At 41.4% G+C, this 23,769-nt stretch overlaps 1 protein-coding gene across 3 annotated transcripts in view; it reads right to left on the reverse strand.

Moving 5' to 3' along the window:
* Positions 1–23,769, reverse strand: part of FBLN2 (fibulin 2) — a 97,202-nt gene that overhangs the window by 29,112 nt on the left and 44,321 nt on the right. For all 3 annotated transcript variants that reach the window (XM_075513721.1, XM_075513719.1, XM_075513720.1), the window contains exons 3-4: positions 8,702–8,813; positions 4,306–4,435 (exon numbers count right to left, since the gene is read on the reverse strand). In XM_075513721.1, coding sequence (XP_075369836.1) covers positions 4,306–4,435; positions 8,702–8,813 — 242 coding nt within the window. The remainder of the gene's footprint in view (positions 1–4,305; positions 4,436–8,701; positions 8,814–23,769) is intronic.

The following is a 23,769-nucleotide window of genomic DNA, read 5'->3' on the forward strand; positions in this document are numbered from 1 at the left end:
GTGCTTGTTTTTGCCATCCCTGCACAAATGGGTCAGCTGCAACCAGGCTAAACACAAACTCTCGCTGTGACAATGATTTCAGCAACTTCACATGCAAGGAAGTAATGGTGCCGCAGATCACCTCTTTCCATCTCTTGCACACAGCCATTGCTTTGTATATAGTATATTATAAACAAAATTAGACAGATCTATACCTCCGCATTAAATCTCAAAAAACGGCTAGCTGTTGAAGCAATGTGAAAGGAATTGTAAATATCTTGCACGGACATGAGGATCAGCAGCAGCATCTGATCTCCATCAGTACGTCAATAAAGATTCTTTCCTCTATGCACCATCGCCTTGCAAACCCACTGTGACCTTTAATTACCTGACTGTCCTGGACAGCATCCCGCTGAGAGAGTGGCTAGAGAAAGGCCAGGGTATATTTTATGAGCTATTTGCCTTCCTTTTCTTTCCTGAGTGCATCTAAGCAGCAGCTTCACTGACAGGTTGTACAGTGGGGCTTCCCTGACACGTAGGCTCTCTTGCGGTCTCCTCTGCTGCAGGTGGCAGAGAAAAACTGTGTTGTGCTTTACTCAGTCAAATACAAATCCATTGCACAGTCGGGCCACAAAAATACACCAGATAAATTATATCAAATTCAAAAAGTCCATACTGCGTATGCATAGTGGATACCTAATCAAGCAAGGAAGCTGAGGAGTTGTCAGTCTCTGCTACAGAGTCTATGAACAGCAGAGTCTGCTACGGAGTCTCTGCTATTCAGTCTATGAAAAGGCATCAGACACATAAAATGAAGGTCATAATTCAAACTGGCACCAGTTAGCTGTGTCAACAGAAAGTCGAAGGACGGAACAGAAGAAAACTGAACTAAGCTCCCACTTCCCAGGAGAGAGATCTCTGACCTGAGGAGAGCAAATAAGAGAAGCAGTGTTGTACGGGTTGGATGCAGTATGGAAATGGAAAGGAATCACGTTTCATGATTAGCAATCCTAGATTGGCATTCACATTAAACCAGAGCCTGTCTCCAGCAGGGAGACAGGGAGGCTTGTCCACTAACAGCTCAGTCGGCAGAAACTCTTCTGCTGAGCCACCTTTTTCATCAAGATTCAAACACTGTAGCTTTAGGGTTTCTTGGGCATTTCACATGCAATATGTACCCCTTGCATGTTCAGCCCAGTACCTATGACTACAGCTCATGATTTATGTCCCTGCTTTCTAACCTGAAAAGTCCCCAAACGTCATAAATAGCAGACGTTATTTACATTTGCAAATATGTACAGCCATAAAGAGTTGCCTTTACGTGCCCAAATACACGTTTGTGAAAAGTTCACAGTACAGGTCCTGAAGACGCTGAATTATTTTTGATACTAAAGGGGCTAAATCATCTTTTCAAAAGAAGTATTAAAAAAAAAGAATCTAACTATAATTGATTGTGGTCATGCTAGAAAAGAGAAAAATCTTGTTTTCACCCTCCCCAAATCCAGAATCCCCAAGTACAAAATTTTATGAATGGAAAATTCTACTTTCTGTAAATATTTTTAGTTTTGGTACGATTTTTTTCAGCTTCAATATGCAAAATAAAAGAAGTTAAGGATAACACATGTTTTTACTGAAGTGCTGTAAAATATTGGAATATTTGCCTTGAGTAATATGGCTTTTTTCAGTCATAGCTTTGATTCACAGTTTATCCCATGTGCAGGCATCACAGAGAGTATTAAATCAGTCACACACTTTTGGGTTCACATATTTTCCAGATGAATACAGGTGTCTCATTTTCCAGTGGAAAAACTTGTTCGCCGAAAAGTTCCTTCTAAAATGTAAAAACTCGAATGTCTTTATCTTCTATTAGCTACCTTTTGGACTTCACCAGAATTCTACAACTGATTTAATAACAAATATGACTATTTTTACACTGACATTGAGAAATATGCCTTGAGAACCACTGTTTGGTTCACAACTTTCTACGTTCATCTCAAAAATACCTTTCCTGGAATCCAGCATAACTGGATTTACCATGGCAGCATCTTCATCCACTAGCAAAAAGTCTGTAAGCACGTGCTTTTTGTCTTAGGGTAAATAACAGGTAAAAATCAGCCTAAGATTAAGTTGTCTTGAACACAAGCTGAATACCTGGATCTAAAGAACTGGCACTGCTGCGTTCATCTCGATGCAGAAGTAAGGACCCCACATCTAAAATGCCTGAAGACCACCTACATGCATTTGTTACCTGGAAGTAAAACCCCTAGCTTTTGGCAGGACAGTGTAAACGTCTTGCAAAGTCTTTGGGGCAACAAACTTAACTTTCCACATTCCAGACAAACTTCTTTTGATTTATGACACCCAGACACAGCAGTCACTAACCGCGGAGCAGATCAGGGGAAGCACTACTATTCACGGTCAGCATTTTCTGCGAGGTCACCTCTGAAAGAATGTTTAACTATAATAAAATTAGAAAGTCTTTCTTAACGTCTCAACAGTCTCAATGTTTATTCATTTTTATTATTTTTTTCAACCAGTAGCTGCAATGACTTAGGAGCTAAAGAGGAGGGCAAAGCTGCTCCTTCGATAATTTTACCATTTCAGATGGTTTCTCTTGAAGGAAAGCATTACGTTGGAACTGGCACAAGGAGCTATTCCACGAGAGTATTGTGTAACTTGTTTCAGTTCAGACAGGAATGATGAAGTTTTTCCTCTCCACTTCCTCCCGAGGAATGGCATATGTGATAAGACTTACTCTACGGCTTGCGCTCTGTCTGGCATGCAAAAGACCCACGGTGGAAACGTAAGAATAACAACTCTGTCATACTGCAAAATATTAATGTCTGCTCTCAAATGCACAAATTCTTTTTATTCTAACAGTAGACTCCAGACCCAGGTAAATAATAGTTCTGAAAATGACAAATTGGCATAGCTAATTAAACTTTAAACTCCGCAGTAGACATCCATGTATTTTGCTTTTCCAGTGAACAATTATCTGCAAGAATCACCGATGTATAAAAACAGACAGAACTAATCAGTTTCCTGCTGAGACAACGGAAGCTGCACTTAAGCTTAGATATAGCTATGTAAATTATTATCAGAGTGAAATGAATTCTGAAATGCACCCTTCTGGTAAAAACAAGACAAGCGAGCAAGCAAGATGCTGAATCTTCAAACTGGTTTAAATTGGTTTGGCTCCACTGATTCTCATAAAGCAAATCTCATTTATATAAGCTGAGGCTGTGGCTCATGATTTGTGATTTGAACCATTCGTTAATGGTCTGCCTTTATTTATGAACAAAAGCTTCCATCATCATCTAAAATGCTTGTTCCTCTAGTCCATCGTTTTGTTTAACTGAGAAATAAGGCTGCAATTCAACACTGTAGCCAAGCAAACTGTTCAGTAATGGCATTACATTACATCTTCGATTAAGTTTGCCCTATCATTTTCTAAATTCTTCTACATCATAGATATAAAAACTAAAATGGTCTTTTCAGCTACTTCCAAAGTGAGGAAGCAAAAGTAATACAGCAAGTTAAATCTTAAAAATGGAGATGGAAATAATTCAAAACAACATTACTGTGAAGTTTTAAAAGGGGCTGCATCACCAGGCAATTGAAACCTAAACACAAACAGCGTCATTTCCCTGCCACGTTCCTGCAACTTTATGATTTTCTGTGCTCCATAATAATGTATGAAGAAACTACTGCTAAATGCAGGAAATGAGGACACCTCACATTCGGAACAAAACCTATAGAAGCCTGTCCTGGTTTCGGCTGGGATAGAGTTAATTGTCTTCCTAGTAGCTGGTATAGCGCTGTGTTTTGGATTTAGTACGAGAATAATGCTGATACCACACTGATGGTTTAGTTGTTGCTAAGTAGTGCTTACACTGGTCAAGGACTTTTCAGCTCCCCATGCTCTGCCGGGCGCACAAGAAGCTGGGAGGGGGCACAGCTGGGACAGCTGACCCCAACTGGCCCAAGGGCTATTCCAGACCAGATGGCCTCATGCGCCGCATAGAAACTGGGGGAGTTGGCCGGGGAGCAGCGATCGCTGCTCAGGGACGGGCTGGGCATTGGTCAGCGGGTGGTGAGCAATTGCATTGTGCATCACTTCTTTTGTACATTCGTTTATCATTATTATTAATTATTATTATTTTCTCTTCCTCTGCTGTCCTATTAAACTGTCTTTATCTCTACCCACAGGTTTTACTTTTTTCCCCAATTCTCTCTACCGGGGCAGGGGGGGAGGTGAGCAAGCGGCTGTGTGGTGCTTAGTTGCTGACTGGGTTTAAACCATGACAAAGCATCACAGCAACTTACCTTATAGGATGATCCTCCACAGGGATCGTTTTCCTCTGGTCCGCACACATCTCCTTCCTTCGCAGCAATCATGCCAGCCAGGCAGCTGTTCTCCTTTACGGTAGAGACGCAACACTGCTTCTGAGCAATTCTGCAAAGGATCACGGAGGTCAAGTGTTCACTGACATTGAGAAGACATCAGGATAGGATGCAAAAACCCCCAGACCTATTGGATTCACAATACATTCCACATATTTGATCCCTCTTTGACATGTGTGTCAATACTAATATAATACAGATGGTACCACTGACCTTTGCAGGACATATTTTTTCCTCATTTCTAATAAAAAGATGCACTGATAAATGCTCAAGAAGTCTTGTGTTTAGGTCACTGTCTCTCCAAGTCTGGTCACCAATATCCCTTACAGCTCATCTATATTTGTGCAATAGTCCCTCTTCCCCATGTTTTGCTTCTCAGAAGTCTTCAGAAGGTTTCAGAAACAGAAAACAGACAGAAACCTTCTTCCCTGGAAAGTGGGGAAAGGGAAACGCACCTGTACACACTTACTTCTTCACCAGTCAGAGGACTGAAGCTCTCGACAGGACTTAAGGAAAGTATCACATCACAAAACCCCTATAAACTCTCCTTTATAGCCCCGCAGATTGTAACCCAGAATTTAAGCCTTCCTCTAACTTCGGTTATCAAAGAGAAGGTTATGGGTGATTTGATCACTGCATATGAAGTACTTTGGGAACGTACCTTTCCTATATATGGCTGTTCAAATCAAACATTTTAACAAGATTCACTGAGGTTGAAATGAAACAGATTAAAAATCTAAATGGCAAATTCCTAAATGAAATTTAATAGATGTTTATTGAAATAATAAAATACTCTTCCCTACTATTTTAAAGTCTATAGTGGATTTCCCTCCCGCCCCATCAGAGGTACCTGTTTCTTTCATTCATATACAAAAGGGCAGACAAAATCCCATAGTCCCTTTGGCTTTACTCCATGGCCCTGTCTCTCAGTCCACGCAGCATGGAGACCAGCAGCAAGCACCCCAGGAAGGGTGCGTGTCTGGTCCTGGGATAGGGAAGGGCCCCTATGGTAGGGAAGGGTGAGGACTGAGAGCTGCAGGCCACAGGAATTCTCCTGAGGGGGTTATGTTGAGTACATGACCTGTAGGTTGGGCATATGTGACACAGAGCAACATGTTAAAACTCAGACGAAATAATACATTATGTTACGAGTAAGGGTAAATTTCTGTTCTGGACAGATTTGGTGGCATGAAGGAATTAAGCAAAGTTTTTCTTTTTCCAAGAATAACCTTCATGTCTAACTATCTGTTGCTGACGCATTGTCACAGGGCACACGCCTTATAGGGTACCCTGGTAACGATGAACGGGAGGTTGATGCATTTTAACAGCCAGTGCCTCACAGCAAAGCAATTCTCCTGCAACAGAGATATTTGCAAGCAAACAACTTTTGTCAGTCAGATACCATTATTACTGCAATAAAATACAGTTGTCATAGGAAACAAAACCTTTTACTTTCTGAGAAGAATGTATTTCCAATTCACAGCTTTCATCCTCATGCTTCAATTAAAAAAAAAAAGGGGGGGGGGGGGGAAGGAAAGAGATGTCTCTTATTCCAGTAGAAACCAGCCAGTGACAGCCATTTGGCCACTTTCCTGATACCAATGGCCCATTGTGTCAGCTTTACGTTAATATTTTTATGCTGGGTAGCGTAAGAGAGGTGTCACCAGGAAGCAGTGGTCTGATTACAGAAGGGGATTACCACCTCCGTGTGCTTTGTTTTCAGGGAAGTTAGTTAATCCAGTGTTAATTGCCAACTGGAGAAACACAATTTCTTGAGCAATGACTGGTTATTACCCAAATATATTCAAGTACCAGTAATTTGACTATTATTGCTTATGTAAGACATCCAAAATTTCATTAAAAAACTTAAAAAACCCCAACTAACTGAAAGTTATTATCGTTTGTAGAAATGACAAAATGCTACTAGAAGCCTTTTTATATGTGCAAAGTGTTTACCGTATTAAAATTAGATTTCGGTATATCAGTATAAAAATAGATTTCAGTATATCACTGAAATCTCTGAAGATTAATATTCTTCTGAAATGTGACATTTAGCCATGAGAAATTCCTTTCAGGTATGAAATACAGAGTAGAAACAGTATTGTCTGGAGTACTGGACTATCACTGGCCATTTTTTATGTTAATATTTCTTTAACTATCAGCACAGCTCAATTTTGGCTACTCTATTACCAGAAAAGGAACTGGGAACAAACAGTGTTAACCACATTCTCTTGTTTCCTCTTCACAAACCTACTCTTCGCAGACCAGATAAATGAGCTGTTGGTTCAAAGAAGATTCAGAACATTTCTGCTTTAGGGAAAGCGTTAATGAGCTAAGATCAGTGAAATGATGTCAATGTAAACTGATGTGAGTCTCTAATTGGGACACCGACTGTCAGCAAAAAGCAGGATTCATGCTTGTACAGCTGATGTAAATGCCACCCAGATAAACATTGCTGTGTTAGGATAAAACACATATCAATGATGAGATAAAAACCTCTATACTGGGTCAGATGAGATTTCATCTAGCCTAACATCCTATTTCTGATACAGCCAGTGGTACAAGCTCTGGGAGTATTTTTACATCTGGCTATCAATTGACTATCTAAGGATTTCCTGTAAGTTGCTTTATTTTAAGTTCGTTCATCTAGTTACTACGCATGATCTCTTTTAGACAGTCCCGGTTCCCATCCTGCAGTTAGCGTTGTGGGTCACTACACAGCGATAGGCCAAGTCGGTACACGAGTGTCCAGAGCCATCAAGATACAAGTAGCTTTAACATTTAAGTTTTTGCCACTTGGAAACCCCAAAATGGCATTTGGAAACAACAGACGCCTCAGTCTGCAACCTCTATATAAACCATCTACAGCCTCAGCAGACACAGGGGAGGCTTCATTCATTTGCCTCAGCTGAAAAAATCAATCCTTCAGTGCAGCGATGGTCACTTGTCAAACCCAAGTACTTATAGACAACTATCCTGGCAGAACAGTAACTAATTTGTACACTTAGTATCTATCTTCTCCTTTCTAAAATCTTTAGAGACGGAGTTGAGTTCGTGGCAGCCTCTTGGGAGCTTGCGTTACTTGCAGGCATTCTGGCACACAAAACGGTGCACTTGAGGTTTGGATATGTGCATGGCGACGGGCTCGGCACACTAGCACATCTCCCAGTGGGAGCAGTAAGTTTTTGTCTATGCTTTCAAGGTTCTGAGGCCACAGTTTTGAATACTTTTTTACATGAAACGTTTTCTTTACACAGAATATTTACAGGTGGTTTTAAATCTTTAAAACAGGGACAGAACTGAAATTTTGAAAGTAAAACAACTGAACTCCTGATCTCTTATTCTTTCAAATCCTAATAGATTCACAGGGACTGAAACATTTAGGATCTGGCCTTTTCATCTAAACCCAGCCTCAGATGTGCAGGTGCAACTCATTAATGTATTGGATTTGCACCTACTTAGGCCAAGGTTGGAATTTTTCAATCTGTCTTTACTTCATAGACAGTTGGTATGTGTCAGTTATGTCATGCCAGATCCCAATGGGGGGGATTTTAATCTCCCGGTAACTTCAGAAAGGTGCAATGATACTAACTTTGATAAAACCGCTTATGCCAAACTTATTAATGCTGCAAATGTTGGGCTCACTCTTAGAGAAATCCATCTGGCTTATGTTGCACCCTGTGAGTCTCAGATAACTTTGCCTTCATCCCTCCCTAAGGCCTGTTTCAGACTAGGGAGGAGGAGAGAGAGATGGGATGAATTGCAGCTAGCGTAATATGTTGTCCACGTTACTCTGCACCCGTTCTTCTTTTCTTGCTGCGCAGTTTGAATCTGGCACCCTCACTCAGACCAGATGCCACTGATACCAGCAGCATTATCAAGGCGTATGGTCGCCCCCCCAGCTGAACACAGACATCGGAACCAGCAGCCATTCATACGGGACAATAAACACATCATTTAATGATATGGATAATCATTGCATTTAGCACTTGCCAAAAGGAAGACAAACTCTGCCCTTCTATTTATCTGCAACTCCGCAGATGTGCAGAAAACTAGGAAACAAAAATTTGTGCTCTGCTCACGTGAGAGAGGAAAAGAAACCTTAAAAGGCTTTTGTTTAGATTAGGTTTTGGGGAAAGGGAGGGGGAAAGCCTGCTTTCTAATTTGCCATGATACATTGCCAGTCTACCAATAATTTATACAATGAATGAAACAGTTCCGAGTCTCCCGGACATGCCACGAACTGTACAATCATTTGATTTCTTCTAAAGGGCTGCTCTTGATCTTAATCTAAAATGCTTGGTTTCGCCTTACGTACCTGCAAATATCACCATCCATTCCACTTACAGGGATTTCTGTGCACTCCCCGTTGTCTATAGCCCACTGTTGTCCAGCTCCACAGCAGCTCTCAATCAACTCCTTTGTGGAACCTGTATAAAACATACACCCAGAATTTTTTGTATGGAATGGATTGGGTTTAGCTCTGTTTTCTTAATTGAGAAGATCTTTAAAATAACAATAGTTGAGCTTTTTCTTCTTTCTTTTCTTTCCACATTTAATTTGGTTATATGCAAAAAAAGAAAGAAGCAACTGATACCTGCAGTATCTTGACATAACCGATCACCTCGTAATGTATTTCAGGGAGGAACAGCAGAAGCAAATTACAGTTTTAAATACATTAAAAGACATAACTGGTTTGAAGACAACTCCACCTTTGACATCTCTGAACAAAAAAAAACCCTGAAAAATCACGCTTGGCCACTTAACGCAAGTTGATTTAATAAGTCACTATGCTGCTGTAACGGTGCCTTCACTACCACTAGCTGGGCTCGCGTGAAGGTGTCCAAGTAAAGTTCACAACAAATGAAATACAGCACACAGAGTGTACCCAAGCTTGACATATGGCACACACAAGCCTCTGTAGTTCTCTTACACCAAATTGTACATATGAAGTTTCACCGATGAGTAACAACAAACTGAAACATATTCCCTGTCATGGTCCCTTAAAGTTCTTAGTATTTAGCAAGGGTGCTTTTAGTAGGTTTGACATATGTAGCATTAGGAAATTGTTTCCATATGATAAATTAAGAAATTTTACTCCTCAGAATTACTTAGAGTACATATACCTAGAGTGCCCTGCGGCTGAATTCGAGGGTTCAGCTGGTTTAAAACAATAATGAAAAGGGTTTGAGAGACACAACTCTGACTCTGCTAATGATCTCATGTAAAACACTGGCATTAGGATGCAGTAAAAGAGATGCACATGTAGAATGCTGCACTAGTTTTACATTTTTCCTTGCGGATTTCCACTTAAGATGTAAATTTTCAGTGAAAATTACAGTGAAATACAACTTAAACTAGTGGATTTGCAATATACTACATACCTACTGTGTAGAACAGACTTGGGTCACATCAGACTGGGCAGAAACAGTATTTTTTGGAGTCTGTACAGAATTTTACTTCATGATGGGACATTTGCCATGCTACTAGGGTGCAAACACCAACCAAACACCAACATAAGCCAACTAAACTCACGCTGGAGCGCAAGGAGCCTGCTCTGCGGCAGCAGCTGGCAAGTGCTGTGCTGCGTCATGAGGGAGATTTCTCCTGCGACTGCTCAGGCAGTGGATGGGCTCCAGCACACAAAGCACGTGGTCTCCCCCTTACCAGCTAACGGGTCCGCAGCAGGAGCCATCTGCTTTGGGAACAGTTACACAGATATCAGGTAGGAAAATTATTAAGAGATGCCTTTTAGAGAGACATGAGGTGCATTACAAATGCTTGGGGGCTGTGATTTCACGGTATTGATATACATGTCAATACACATAAAAAAGATGGTCTATCAGACCACAGGGCTCTGCTTTCTCCACAAAGAATCAATGGCCCTGTGCTGATGAGTTGGAGCAGCTCCATTGGCTCATCAGAAGTGCTCCAGTTCCTTTCAAAGCCATTTATATGGATATAAGGAACATTTTGTGCATTTTATTCATCCTTCCAGGCCAGTCTCTGGCATGGTTTGGTGTTACCATTAAGAGAAAACAAGACAAAACCACCTTAAAGTTGAGTTGTAGGAGATGTGCGGGTGCAATGGACCTTGGGTAGCTCCACATCTGAGCACTCCCTGACCAACACCCAGCAACCCACACTGCAGAACAATGTATTTTCAAGATCCTTTAGCCAGTTTTTAGGTAAATCCCTCCTGAATCAGTTCTGCTTACAGTGGGAGCAGGGAACCTCTTTCACTACAAAAGTTTTAGGAAAAATGCCATTGCTGCAGAACAGCACTGCTGAAGGTGCGGTGCTCTCCCATCGAGACTCGGCAACAAAACAAAACATTTGGAAGCCAGGCTCTGCTCGACTGGCCTTGCACAATTTTGACCTGTCAGGGAATTGCATTCTGGAGAGACTCTGCAGTCATCCCATCGGAACTGAGGACCCTCTCCGCCTGCATGTTGACAGCAGTGTTAGATGGCAGCTTCTCCAATAGGCCAGATCTGATGAAAAAGTTAACAGAATCCTTTCTTTTGTCTGCATTTGGTATATGGTATCAAGCCAAATAATTTTTCTTTGCAAAATTGTAACACTTAACTGTAAGTGAGACATTTTTAGAAATGGCTACAATTCAAAACATCTGGGTATCCAGGCTGCATAATTCAGAAGAAACAGAGACAGCCTACGTTACCAGCACATTTCTGCTGTCATGTATTTACAGCATTTATGCTATGTTTCAAACAATAGTAGAAGAACTTTACATAGTGTCTTGCAGAGCTAAGTAGTCATTAGATATCAAGGGTAAGAAGTTTAAGTGAAGTGTAGTGCTGTCTTCAATGTTAAAAAATATCGGCACTTACACAAGTAATACAAACCTCCTCAATAGAAGACTATTCCTTTGTACTCATTACAGTTAATTTAGGAGATAATATTACATTTTACAAACTGGAAAGTTCTCACCACCAGCATGGCTTGCTTTATAAAAAGCAACTAGAAAAATTAAACACACACAAAACATAGTGCTTGCGATCATGAAATGTCTGCTCATAAGAAAACAACTTTAAGAAACTGTATCTAACAGGAGGGAAAAAGAGGGGAAGAAGGAAAGAATACATGTCCCATGACTGACCAAGATCTCATGGGAGAAAAATTACCAAATTCTGTTTCCTTCTGTGTTCGTTCACCCCCGATAGGGTTCATTTCACGCACTCTATAGCGGTGCCTTAAGGGACCCGAGTTTGATTTGGCTGAGCAGCGTTGACCACTCCAGTAGCCAGATGAAACACCCTTTGGGGGATAGCCTTGCAACACGATTAAGGCATGGTACCAAGGATAGGTAGGATTGTCCCCGCTCCTCCTGCGGGTGAGCCACGTGCAGAGGTGAGGGGGGCTCTGCAGGGGCTGCTGCCTCGCGCTCTACTCCCGGCTGCGCAGCAGTCCTGCGCGAACCTCGCTTCCAACATGGAGCCCACCCCTGGGGGCGGATGGGAACACAAAGCATTTCCAAACCACTCTTCTTGGTAAATATATTTCAACTTTTTAATTATGTTTTTCACTGAAAAGGGAAAATGGGCTGTGGAAAAATACCTTCTTCACCACAGACTCGGATGGACGGGTGAGGGGAGGAGATTACAGCAAGGGACAAGACACGGCTCCTCACAGCTGCAGCCACGTCTGCCCAAACCAGCAGCAGCCTTGTGGCCTGGAGCATCAAACCCCGCACCACCTGCCACCCGACTGCTGTTCTGCCCCAGCCCTTCCGCATTTTTTGACTTTTTCATCAATCAACAGTAACTCCAAGAAAGCAGGAATAGTTTTGACACTAAGTTGACACTAAGAGGGAGAGTTGGGCTTCCAGGCCAAACCCCATCCTTTTCGTGTCCACAAACTCCAGTTGTGTGACTCCATTAGGTTACACAGAGAAGGGGAGAGGCGTTATGGCAGGTGAATGATGCAGAAAAAAATCACATGCACAGTAAGGACTGCAGACGAGATCATGGCACAGACAGCTTACCTCTAAGTCCTCATTTATACGTTGAAAAAAAAAAAAAAAAGGCACGAGGGGGGAAAGAGGGTGCACTTCACACTTTTGTAAATTTTACTTTGTTTTCTTTAAGGCTTCAGGGAGAGACAAGCCAAAACAGGCTTGAAGCCATGGCACCCTCACCCTGCGCAGCCCAGCTGCAGAGGGGTTTGGATGACTGGAGCCGTTTCTATCCTCCAACATTGCCACATTCACGCTCACACACAAGGGCACGTAGCACCACAGCGAACTGCAACTGGACTTCAGTCTATGCAATGCTTTCATTTTATGCAGCATACTAACAATGTTAAAAATATACTTGAGTCTTGAAAGCAGGATTATGCGTAAGAGCTGCTATATGACATGAGAGTGATGATACACGCAGTTAAACTAGGCAGGAAATACACCTGGTACCAGCTAATTACAAAACATTGCTATAAAACAGTTTCTCAACATAGTTTTAATTCAGTCCCTTGGTGAAAACTCCATTCATTTTAACAAGTGCCGAAACACATTTCTTGCTACAGTATTGCTAGGTTTAAAACACAAGAATACAGCAGAATTTACTAATCTATATTGCAGTAATCTACATGATTTATAATTCAAATAAAAATGAATTACTCGTTCCTCACTAAAGATTCAATATCAGGTTGCTGTACTGAAGTGCCATACTATTAAGCAGTCATATTTACAAAATATATTGCCTTTTGTTATGATCTTATGAATAATTAAATCTAGAATGCAGTTATAATAAAATGAACAAACTATTGCATTTTATCTCAATCAGGAATTAGAAAAACTGAATAATTCATAATAGGACTCACAGTCATTAGCATGGATTTATGATATTTTGATTATACATTAGCAAGAACAAATATATACAACTAGATACTTGCACAAGACTGAAGATCACATAGCTTCTACGCTGGATGGAGACTTTAAGCTGTATGTATAAGAGACTTTGAAATACTTAAACATTCAAACAGAGCTTTGTTTATTTGGGGCTTTCACGATATTAGCAGATTTAGAAGTAGATTTGCATCTGCTCATGGAAAACAAAGTCATTTTATTTGAGAATACCATAATCCTGAATATTTGTTACACTGTGTTCATCTTTGACACTTCAGAGAGTCATTTACCAAGACACCTGTTAACAGATAATTTGCTATTTATGAATTTCTTCACTAGGAAAAAAAAAGTAATTTATTTCAGGCTATACTATAAACCAGCATCATGTCTCCTCACTTGTTTTCAATTTAGTAACTTATCTCCTACAATTATCACTCTACATCACTCTGAAGATATGAACTGAAGTACATTTTGGCCCAATCTCAAAAGTTTGTGTATTGTCTTTTAGAGACATTTAAAATTTAATTCAAATATTCAGAGAAGCATTTTCCTCCCAGAGAACTTTAACTCATCCTTGCCTGTGCCTTAAAGCCTCATGTTGTCTCAGTGCCTGGTCCAAACGTGACTAGCAGTGGGATGGCCTCCCACTGACTCAGGGTCACATCGAGGTTTTCCATAGCCACATGATGTCCACACAGCTTCTACATGCTGCTACCCAGGAATTTCATCTTTCAGCTAGAAAAATCGGGGGGTGGGGGCGGGGGTGGTTGTATTTTAAAAAGTTTAGCTGAAGCTCAAACATCACACTGAGGAAAAACCACAGTTAAAGGCTGCTAAATTATTTCCTCCCACTCACACAGTGAACCAGAAATTGTTTAGAAGAGCAAAGGAGACAACAGGGATTTTCAAAAACCCTCCTCCCTTTTTTTCCTCCCAGTGTTCACAAATTATGGTTCGAGAGTGATAAAACATCAGCCAGCTCTATGACTGGTCAAGAAGGGACAGAATATTTCAGTTTCTTGCCAGAGCTCTTTTGACACTAAAGTTTCACTGATTCCAGCTTCACCTGAATTTCCACTCAGAACATGTAAGCGGTTTAACACCTCTGATTTCATTGCTTACTTCCATTCTCACTTTAGTTTTGCAGCTCTGCAGAACATTTGCATCAATTGACTAACTCCTGTTGTGCAAATACCCATTCTTTGAGCAAATGCATTGACTCACTGACTGAGCTATTAGGCATGTTTTATCCACCAATCTCCCGTTCCAAATGTTTCTTCTGTCTAAGCAGAACACAGACAATCCTTAAGACTCCAGCACTTCCTCACATGAAGCACGCAGTGGGCACTGACCCATCACACTAACCAATCCATCCAAGCCTTCCACCCACAAGTCGCAAGTGATGGGTTAAATCCTGGCCATCAGCTTTAACAGTACCAAGACTTCATTCAGTTAAAATAAACAATTATTTGCCTTTCTGCTAAAATTATTATAGGAGCCATGACGCATTAAAGAGTCTTATATAGTCATTTTTATCTACAGAGACCCATGTAGGCAGACACAGTGCAGGGGCTTGGATATAACCGTTTGATCCAAGATATAGGTAAAGTTCAAAACTGGTGTTATTCCCAAGCAAGATTACCTATTAGCCAGGGAAAGTCAGTGCACTGTGGTCCAGACGAAGCATGAATCGCGGGGAAGACTGGCACTTCAGGGGCAGTGTGATGTTGTCAGCCCCAGGCCCCTACATCTCTTCACTGCTGGCTTTAATTTAAGCTGTTCATTGCTGGATCGGCACTCACATGCAAAGGAGGCAACGTTCATACCTCCATAACTGAGCTGAGCTCTTGTTGCCATGATGAAGCATGCTATTCAGTTCCTATACCTGACAAAAATAATTTATCTTCCCCAAAACTATAGTACTTACTCTTGGGGGGCGGGGAGGGAACTAAAAACCAACAAACAACACAGGATCTTGCAAGGAAATGAGTTTGTGCACTAAGGTTAATTTTGATGCGGAACCTTCTAGAAATGAGGCACTCCATTAAGAGGCATCTTCATTTTGAGGATCTCATTGCTCATCCACATGGGAAGCTGACAGCTGTGATTCTCAAGCTACAACATAATTTTGAAAAAAGCAACTGCAGAAACTGCCCAAGTCCGTCCTGAGCTGGCACAAGTCGCCACCCCACAGAGCTCGGTGGAGCAGCCTCGCAGCCCAGCATCGCCTGCATGAAGGCGGCAGCAGCCTGCAACACGTCGGGTTAGCGAACCGGCCTCTGAGAGCAGTTAATGAGTCTCCCCAGCAATAGCTGTGGCGGATTACAACTTCCCAAGCAGAAAAGCATGAAGGCCGACTCCTGAGGTACTGGAGTACACTAGCACCTTTTCACATATAAAAAGCAAGCTGTTATTTGGTATAAAAGCTGATCCGGTGGGATAGGTTGCCCTCACCTGCTGCAACCATCCTCACCCACCAGAAATGAGTGGAGAAAAACCAGAAATGGTATTAGAGCAGAACAGGAGCAGTTTCCATCACCTTTCCATGAGCACACATGGCCAAGGAAGGGATAAAGCAGAGTGCTGCTCTTCATGTCTACTCAGTGCTTATGACTTGTTTCTCACTCCTGTATAAAAAAACAAAAAAAAACGTGAAAATATATTTATAGTTTTATATATGTCTGTCTTTCCTTTTGAAGGAAGGGGTATCTAGACCTGCAATGAGCCCAGCACATACATTTCACAAGAATTGTTTGCTCACACTGGAGAAAAAGTATTGTATTTCCTTATCAAATACCTGCCTGAGAACACAAAACCATGTATCATGGCAAATAATGAAGAACTTCACAGAATAACAATTAACTTGATGGAGTTCTTCAAATACTGAAAAATACCTATTTCCAGTGGGCCTTTTTTCTGCGCCAATCTCTTCATCATTCAAAGCTTTAATAAAGAATCATAAAAAAAAAAAAAAAAAAAAAGAGTACTGTGGATTTACCCCTTAATAGGTTGTCATTCCTTATCTTCTCAACAGTCTGAGAGGCTTTATTAAATTCCCTCATTGAATTTCACCATTTGGTTGTGCAGTGTAACATGTTCTTAACTTGATTTATCTGAGATGGCTAGGAAGACATTTTAATGAGTAAAGGTAAAGAGGAGAAAAACATTTATCTTGGCAAAGACAGGGGAGGGGAGAGTGACAACACAGCCCCAAAGCCAGCTGCTTTCACTTGAAACTGAGCTATCACTTACATCATTAGGACTGGTTAAGCTTTTGCTTGGTTGCCGACTGGGGTTAAACCATGACAGCTTTCCTCAGGACCTGTTCCCAGATAAATTAGCGTATGGTTCATTCCACGCAGGTTCCTGCAGGCTCCTCAAAGTGCCTCAGTGTTCAGGAGCATATTTGACTCTAAATCTTACTGAAACAAGAGTAGTGCTCGAGTGTTTCCATGATCAAATCCTCGGTTAGCTCATTGCTGGGGAAGGGGCTTTAACCCACGTGCACTCATTAGACTTTTAGGCTCCTCTCATTGGAAATAACTAAAAAGCAGACTGCAGGAGAAATACAGGCTGAGCGGAGAGTTCAACACACATCTCATGGCTTCAATCCAGTACCTAATCCTTCTCTCCTCTTTTCCATCATCCTCTTCCATTCCTACTGGACTCAATTTGCCATGCCATCACCACAGTAATGTAAGTGAGGTCCATCACACTTGCAGCAACCTGCCTTCATTTTAAACTTCATACAGCAAAGCGTTTTTCTATGCTCTCCTACTTCCTCCGAAGTCACCTGCATCTCTTTAGAAATCCATCCCACCATTCATCCAGGACAAGTTCCTGTTATATTGCCTTCACTCCTTGGGAGGCATCTGCTTTCCATTTCAACCTGAAAACGCTCTGTTTCCTACATTATTCTTTTTTCATAAATTCCTTATGCTGGCTTGCTTGGCAAAATATAGAGAGTTGTGTCTGCCCAAAGGCACAATGAAAAACTGGATAAAACAAACTGAATGTTCTCATTTTACTATGCACTGTACAATAGAGACATACATCAACATAACCTCAGCCAGGATTGTTTGGCAGATTTTGTTCAAAGTGTGAATGAATAGCAACCTTATATTCCCTCTGGCTTTAGTCCTGGATAATCCTTGTAAATCAAAACTTGTATTACCTGTGCCAGAGGTCAGATAATTTAGACTATGTTTGGTCTTTAACGTTTCCATGACAGCATCCTTTATTAGCTCCAGGTTGAAAAGAGGGAGGGGAGGAAAAAAACACAACTAAATAACTTCTTTAACCTTTTTCACCAACTAAAAGTCTAAGCAATTTCTCTTCCTGCCTTCTACAAATTGGTTCATTTGGATCTATCCTTCTGTCACTGAGTTTAAAGTGAAACAGTTCACACACAATCATCCGTTAGTTACAACAGTAACTCAGAGTAGGCATGTTTCTTGCCCTTCAGCATAGTCTTGGCTGTATTTTCCTCCTCAACCTTCCTTCCCCAGATATTGCACAGAGTATATTTATGCTGTCTATTAACTTTCAAAAGAGCTGAGGCTTTGGAAAGCCTGGTTCCGATTACCCTTATAATTCCTATCTAAAGAATTTTATCTTGGGGGAGAGCATGCTCTTTGCATGCTCCTTTTTGTGGCTAGGTAGGCTCCTTTCTTCAAAGCCAGCATTTCCACCAGCACTGTTTAATTTTAAAGTTAAAATTAAGAGGCATAGTGTTTATCAGGGGATGTAGTCAGGGACTGTCTGTCAGAGCACTTGGGAATTTAGGCAGGATCACTGAATCTGCTGCAACTCGAGCATTTCGTAACACAAGAACTTCCAGTATGTTCTTAGCCGGTTACAAATTGAGCTGAAGTTGTAATGGTAGCTAAATTATAGAATTAATATTTCTTTAAAAAAGAAAAAAAAAGGCAAACAAACATAAAGAGGCAAATGCATGTGTGTGTAAGGCCTAAATTGAGCTTCTGTGCTCCCCCTACTTCTGTGTGTTATCTACAGAAAAAAATTCATCACTTTCACAATGTAACTATTCAAACCCCCACTGCAATACTAGGGACAGCCATCCATCAAGACATGTTGCTGCTGCAAATTTTAAGAGTGTAGCAGTGAAAAATGTCTTTGTTTTGGACTGGGAATGTTGATCAAGGACAACCAAGCTATTGTGCCATTTTGGAGTTCAGCTGCTTAACAACGCTAGACACACCTTAATCGCGCAACTCGTATAAATACATAATTTGATCTCATACCAATCACAGTAGAAATTGTACTTTTGTTTAAAGTCACAAATGAGGATTGTAGATTTGTAGCTGAATCATATCTTCTTCACTGGGGCACAGATTACAGGTTTAGACACTGCACACACACGGGCAGAGCTAACAGGCGAGAGGGAACTGGTTATGGAAAGTCAGAAGAAGCCAATCCCTAGTTCACTCGTCTTTCAGGTTGCAGTTGTGAGCTTTTAGGTATTTGAGTTTTGCAACTTTGGTAACTGGAAAAAAATCCCAAACAGATGACCAGTGCTTGGTCCGCTTTGATCAGTACAACCGCATGCAGCACAGACTAAAAATAAGCACCCTTAGCAGCACTCTAGGAGAGCCCATCCAGAAATTGCTCACAGAAAAACTCTTGAATCATTTTGGGGAAAAAAAAGGCCAAGATTTTCTTTCTCTTCATGACCAATTCATAAAGTAGAAAACAGTAAAATTCATCAGAGAAGTTATTCACTGTGAATTGAATGCTCATCTCTATTCAGAATGTTACTGAAACAAACTGGGAAAATTTACTGACTCATCCCCAGCTGCTGGTGTCAGCTCGTTTTCTCTGCTACATTTCTCAACACAACTTTCAAAGTAACTGAATACAGTATGTTAACAACAGAAGCAGCAGCCCTAGCCAAACAGTCTTGCACACCTTGAAAAGGTAAGAAAAGATGAGATCACACGATAGCATCAGTCAGCGACCCGCAGCACGCCCCAGGAGCCTGACGTGTTCCTGGTGATATATGTGCCCTCCAGCTCTGTTTGGACAGGGCTGAGGATTGTTGACCAAAAAATTCTGAACATCAGAGGAAGGAAACCACAGAGTTTCATTCAGTTTCTAATTATTGCATAGGGATGCTTAAAACGAACAGAAAAGTTGTTACAGGGCTCCAGCGCTCCTTATTTGGGTATCCTACTGTACTCCTTACTAGTCCTTGTCAGGTTTATAATCATAAATTACACTGTTTATTTATTTTATGATGTTCTGAAGAGCTCTCTCATTTCCTTTGGCTTTTCTTTATGAAGTTCTGCAATCAGTGTTTGTGCAAGAATTTCAGCAATAATGATTGCGGCCCAGGGCATTTCCTGGATTAATGGCAGGCTGGAAGAGTTGATGGCCCACGGTTCTGCCTTGATCCACTAACCCCAAGGAGGTTTAAATTCTCCAGGAAGCACCCAGTGCCAGAGCAGTTATTGCGAAGGAAATTCAGGGGGATACTTTAGACAACAGCAACAACACAAACTTCATTTTATCCCTTACAAACGTAGGAGGAAATATTAATTTGAATGGGCTGATAATGATGTTCGGAGTGTTTCAGGGGAATTTAGCAGCCGCTAGGAGGAAGCACAGCAGGAAATTTCTCTTTTGCCATGCAGTATACATCAGAACCAGAGCTGTTTGGAAACAAGGTTTTTCAGTTCCCTAAGAAATTAATGATTTGGGGCGGAAACTGAGTTTTTAACTTCTAAATGAAGCACGTTGTTTGATACTGTTACTGTGGTGTCACACAGGAGGTACTGGGTGACTCTTTTTGCCCATTTCGGACTTTACCTCCAGCTCAAACTATCTGGTCTCCCATGGTGCAGCTCAGCATAACCCCATTGGAGCCTTTGGCCATGATATACCAAGAGAAATACAATGACATGAGGCGTTTAATTCCCTAATTCCTCCCTGTCACAAATCTACACCACTCAGATCACACACAAAACTTGTATGTTTTGTTCCAACTCCATGTTGCTAATTAAAAGGAGCAAGTCATGCCTATGTGTTCCTCAAAATTAACAATTCTATTGTATACTCTCAAGCACTGTTACTGAAGTCACCTTCAAATACGGCAATCATTTGCAAATTATTGTAAACTATGGCAGAAGTGGATGTTTTCGCCTAAGCTAGGGTTTGAACCAGTGCCCATGGAAGCCTACAGGCCCTGTCTGCTCCTTTTCTAAAAGTTAAAGCAGAAAGCCTTGAATATGTAGAATACCTATGAACATGTTTGTATTTCATCAAGTCCTTAGTTCAGCAGCATTGATGAAACTTAGACGTGTGCTGAAGTCCTTTGCTGACTCAAGTCCTGTATGAGGCGCAGCGGGATCGAGTATGACAGTGCTTCCTACAGGGAACATTCAACAAGTAACATCTGCCTCCTACAAAGTATGAAATAATCATAAGGATGTTGTGAATAGATTAGCATTTCATTAGCTGACAGCTTGTATCTGTCTCTACAGAAACTATTTCTTCAGCGATCTCAGCATTTTATGCTTTTTGTAAGCTGCAGTTACTGGCAGTACTTTTCCTTCTCAAGCTCTTATGTATACACCACTCGAAACAAACACAAACGCGCCTGGAAAGACAGAGCCACGGTCCAGCTTAGCCATGCACTCCGTACACAGCTAGGAAGGAGACCTCTCCTTCTGATCCTGACCAGCTGGAGAGGGAGGACGGTGTGCCACAGCAGCACTGGGACAGGCTCCCCCACCCTGCATGCAGCACCTGAAACAGGCACAAGTTAAATCTCAGCTGGAATTCCATCTCCTGCAATGGACTCTGGCTACACTTCCTACTTGGAAACTACAGACTGCAGCCAATTTTAAAGGAATTTACATTCCTGAACATATTTTACTTTGGAACCAGAGATGAAGAGAGAGAAAAGGGACTGACTTGTGAAAAGCTCCAGCTCTGTGATTTAAATGTGTTTTGGAGCATTTGGGATAAGGTGGCAAATTCTAATGAAGGGTGGAGGAGTCTCTTAATCTCTCCCACAAAGGCTCATTACAGTTACTTACTGCAGCAGACATCTGAAACTGAGTAAAAGAATATATTAAAATAGGCAGAACTTTACATACCACTTCATCAATACCTTTCCACAAACAGGTTTTATTATTTGTATGTAAATAAGAGTCCACTGCTCATTTTCTTTCTTTTTTAACATTCAACCGTGAGCTGGAAACCAATGTTCGTTTACACACAGCACCTGTTCAGGCTGAGGAAACGGAAGCTAGATAAGGGAGGAGATGATGGAGAACAGAAGTAACTGAAAAACAGAGCAGTGAAGTGGTTTTAGTGCTTCGTGTTTAGCGATCAAATTATAATTGAATGATCAAAGTATCAGGATGGTTCCATTTTGAAATTCCTTATCCAGGTTTCTAGTTCAAGTCAGCCTACTAATAGCTAGTAATAGGTGTACAGTATTAGTTCTGTACTGGAGGCTGTCGATCATAAGATCCATACAAAGCACTTTGTGGTGACAGAAACCTCTTGGGGGAGCACACAAGAAAGGAACTAAGTGTCTATATACTTAAAGCCAGAAAAGTCTGGACATAGCTGCACAAAGAAAATAACTTGCCGAGTCATCATCCAAGAAGCAGGGATCCAAGTGGTTGAAACACCAGGCTTTTGGTGGCTGAGGGGTTTTGGAGCACCACCGAACTGTACAGGCCCGCACAGACGAGCACGACGCTTAGGAAGACCAAGGTCCTTTACAGTATTCCCCGAACGTCAGTTGTTACCTTAACAACTGTGCTCCATTAGCTGAGTTAGCCAATAGCTTCAAACGGGACAGTGTTTGTTCATAGTCTTAGGCTACAAAATGTTGATGCAGAGTCAAGCTTTTTAATGTTCGCATGTGTTTAAAATAAAAGTTTTTCTCTCACCCCTCTTGAGTGGCCTATTAATTTCTAAGGAAAATGAGCGCAATCCTTGCATCTTCACTTAGAAGTCTGCCCATTTTTTCCAGAGAAAGGAAAAATACATTCACAGCCCAATAAAGCATAAATTTTATCTTCACGTATGAGGTAATTACTTCATACAGAGCTGCTTGCATGCTGAAGAGCTACAAACACAAGCACAATTCTGGTAACTACTGCCACATCGTTAAAAGCACGGCTTACATAGACTGCATTCAGTCTAGAGGTGGCTTCACAGCCTGAACTCAGCCTGAAGTGTGTGGTTACCACCTCAGCTGTGTTTCGATAATCCAGCTGCATTTCCACCCTTGAAATCAAAGGGATATATTTATATCCTGCTCAGAGACCAAAATCACTAGGCCGATATTTTTTTCAGTGCTTTTTTCTTCCTGCGTCGATACACCTCATGAAAAACAGATTATTTAAATAAGGTCAGAGAGCACTGAGAAAACAAGTGAAAGATAAATTTACCCCCTCTTGGTTTTTCAATAGATCCAGGCCAAGAGGAGAAATATCTTAGTGCTGAGTTGTCATACGCTATCTATGCACAGTGGCTGTACTGCTAATAAACACTGCCATCATTCTGTAAAAGGGACTGTAATGTAGATTTTTAATTATGTAGCTGATTTAATCTAATTTATTTTGTTATTTATGTACATGAAGGTAAATCAACACAAAACAAGTCTTTTATAAACTACTCCATAGAAGCAGGACTCTCTGCATAATAGTTGGTCTCTCGAGCACTTTTAAAATGGTGACTTCTCGCTGAGATCCAATTTGTTTTTATTTGGGTTTGCCAATTACACCTTTCTATGCTGTATCTGCAATCTCAAATGGATGTGAAATGGATCTTTAAAAGCAAAACACAACACTAGGGAGCATCCACATGCAACCCAATAAAGTGACAGTGGCATCTCCTCATCTTCTTCCCCTCATTTTCCTCATCAGACGCAACTTCTTCCTACTAACCTCCAAAAAAGCTTCTCTTCCTGAGAAAGGCCTGTGATGAACCAAGCAGCACATCCCGCACATTCCAAATAGCATCTTGGAGGCAGGAAAGGAGGCAAGTTCCTGTGGGAAGGACCCTCCTTACCTCCACCAGGCTCCGGGTCACGTTTAAACCCACTAACTCGTAACCTCGACACCTGACTAACTCATGCAAGGGGAAATCCTCGCTCTTACAGCACTAAAATGCAAACATTTTAAGACTTCAGAGATGAAACCTGACGTAATGCAGACATGAACTCCAGAATAACGTGCTTTCCGATGACACCTATGAGATGAGAGCTTCTGCGCCTAGCAGTAGCTGCATTTCTACAAGGTCCAGAAGCTGCTACTCCACTTTCCACCCTCCATTGCCCCCATCACTGATTAACTGATCTAGACCTCTGTGGGAAGGAGAAAGGGAGCAACGTGTGGGACACCGTGGAACAGTACAGCACGTTCTTGGCAGTGGCCAGCCACCAGCCAGATCCCTCCCCCAGTAAGGAATGCATCTTTCTTAATCAAGGGAAGAGGTTCAACTTTGAACTTGCTGCTTCTCCCAGTCAACAAACACTCTTT

Source organism: Mycteria americana, chromosome 11 (genome assembly GCF_035582795.1).
Source record: "Mycteria americana isolate JAX WOST 10 ecotype Jacksonville Zoo and Gardens chromosome 11, USCA_MyAme_1.0, whole genome shotgun sequence".
NCBI classification, from domain to species: domain Eukaryota; kingdom Metazoa; phylum Chordata; class Aves; order Ciconiiformes; family Ciconiidae; genus Mycteria; species Mycteria americana.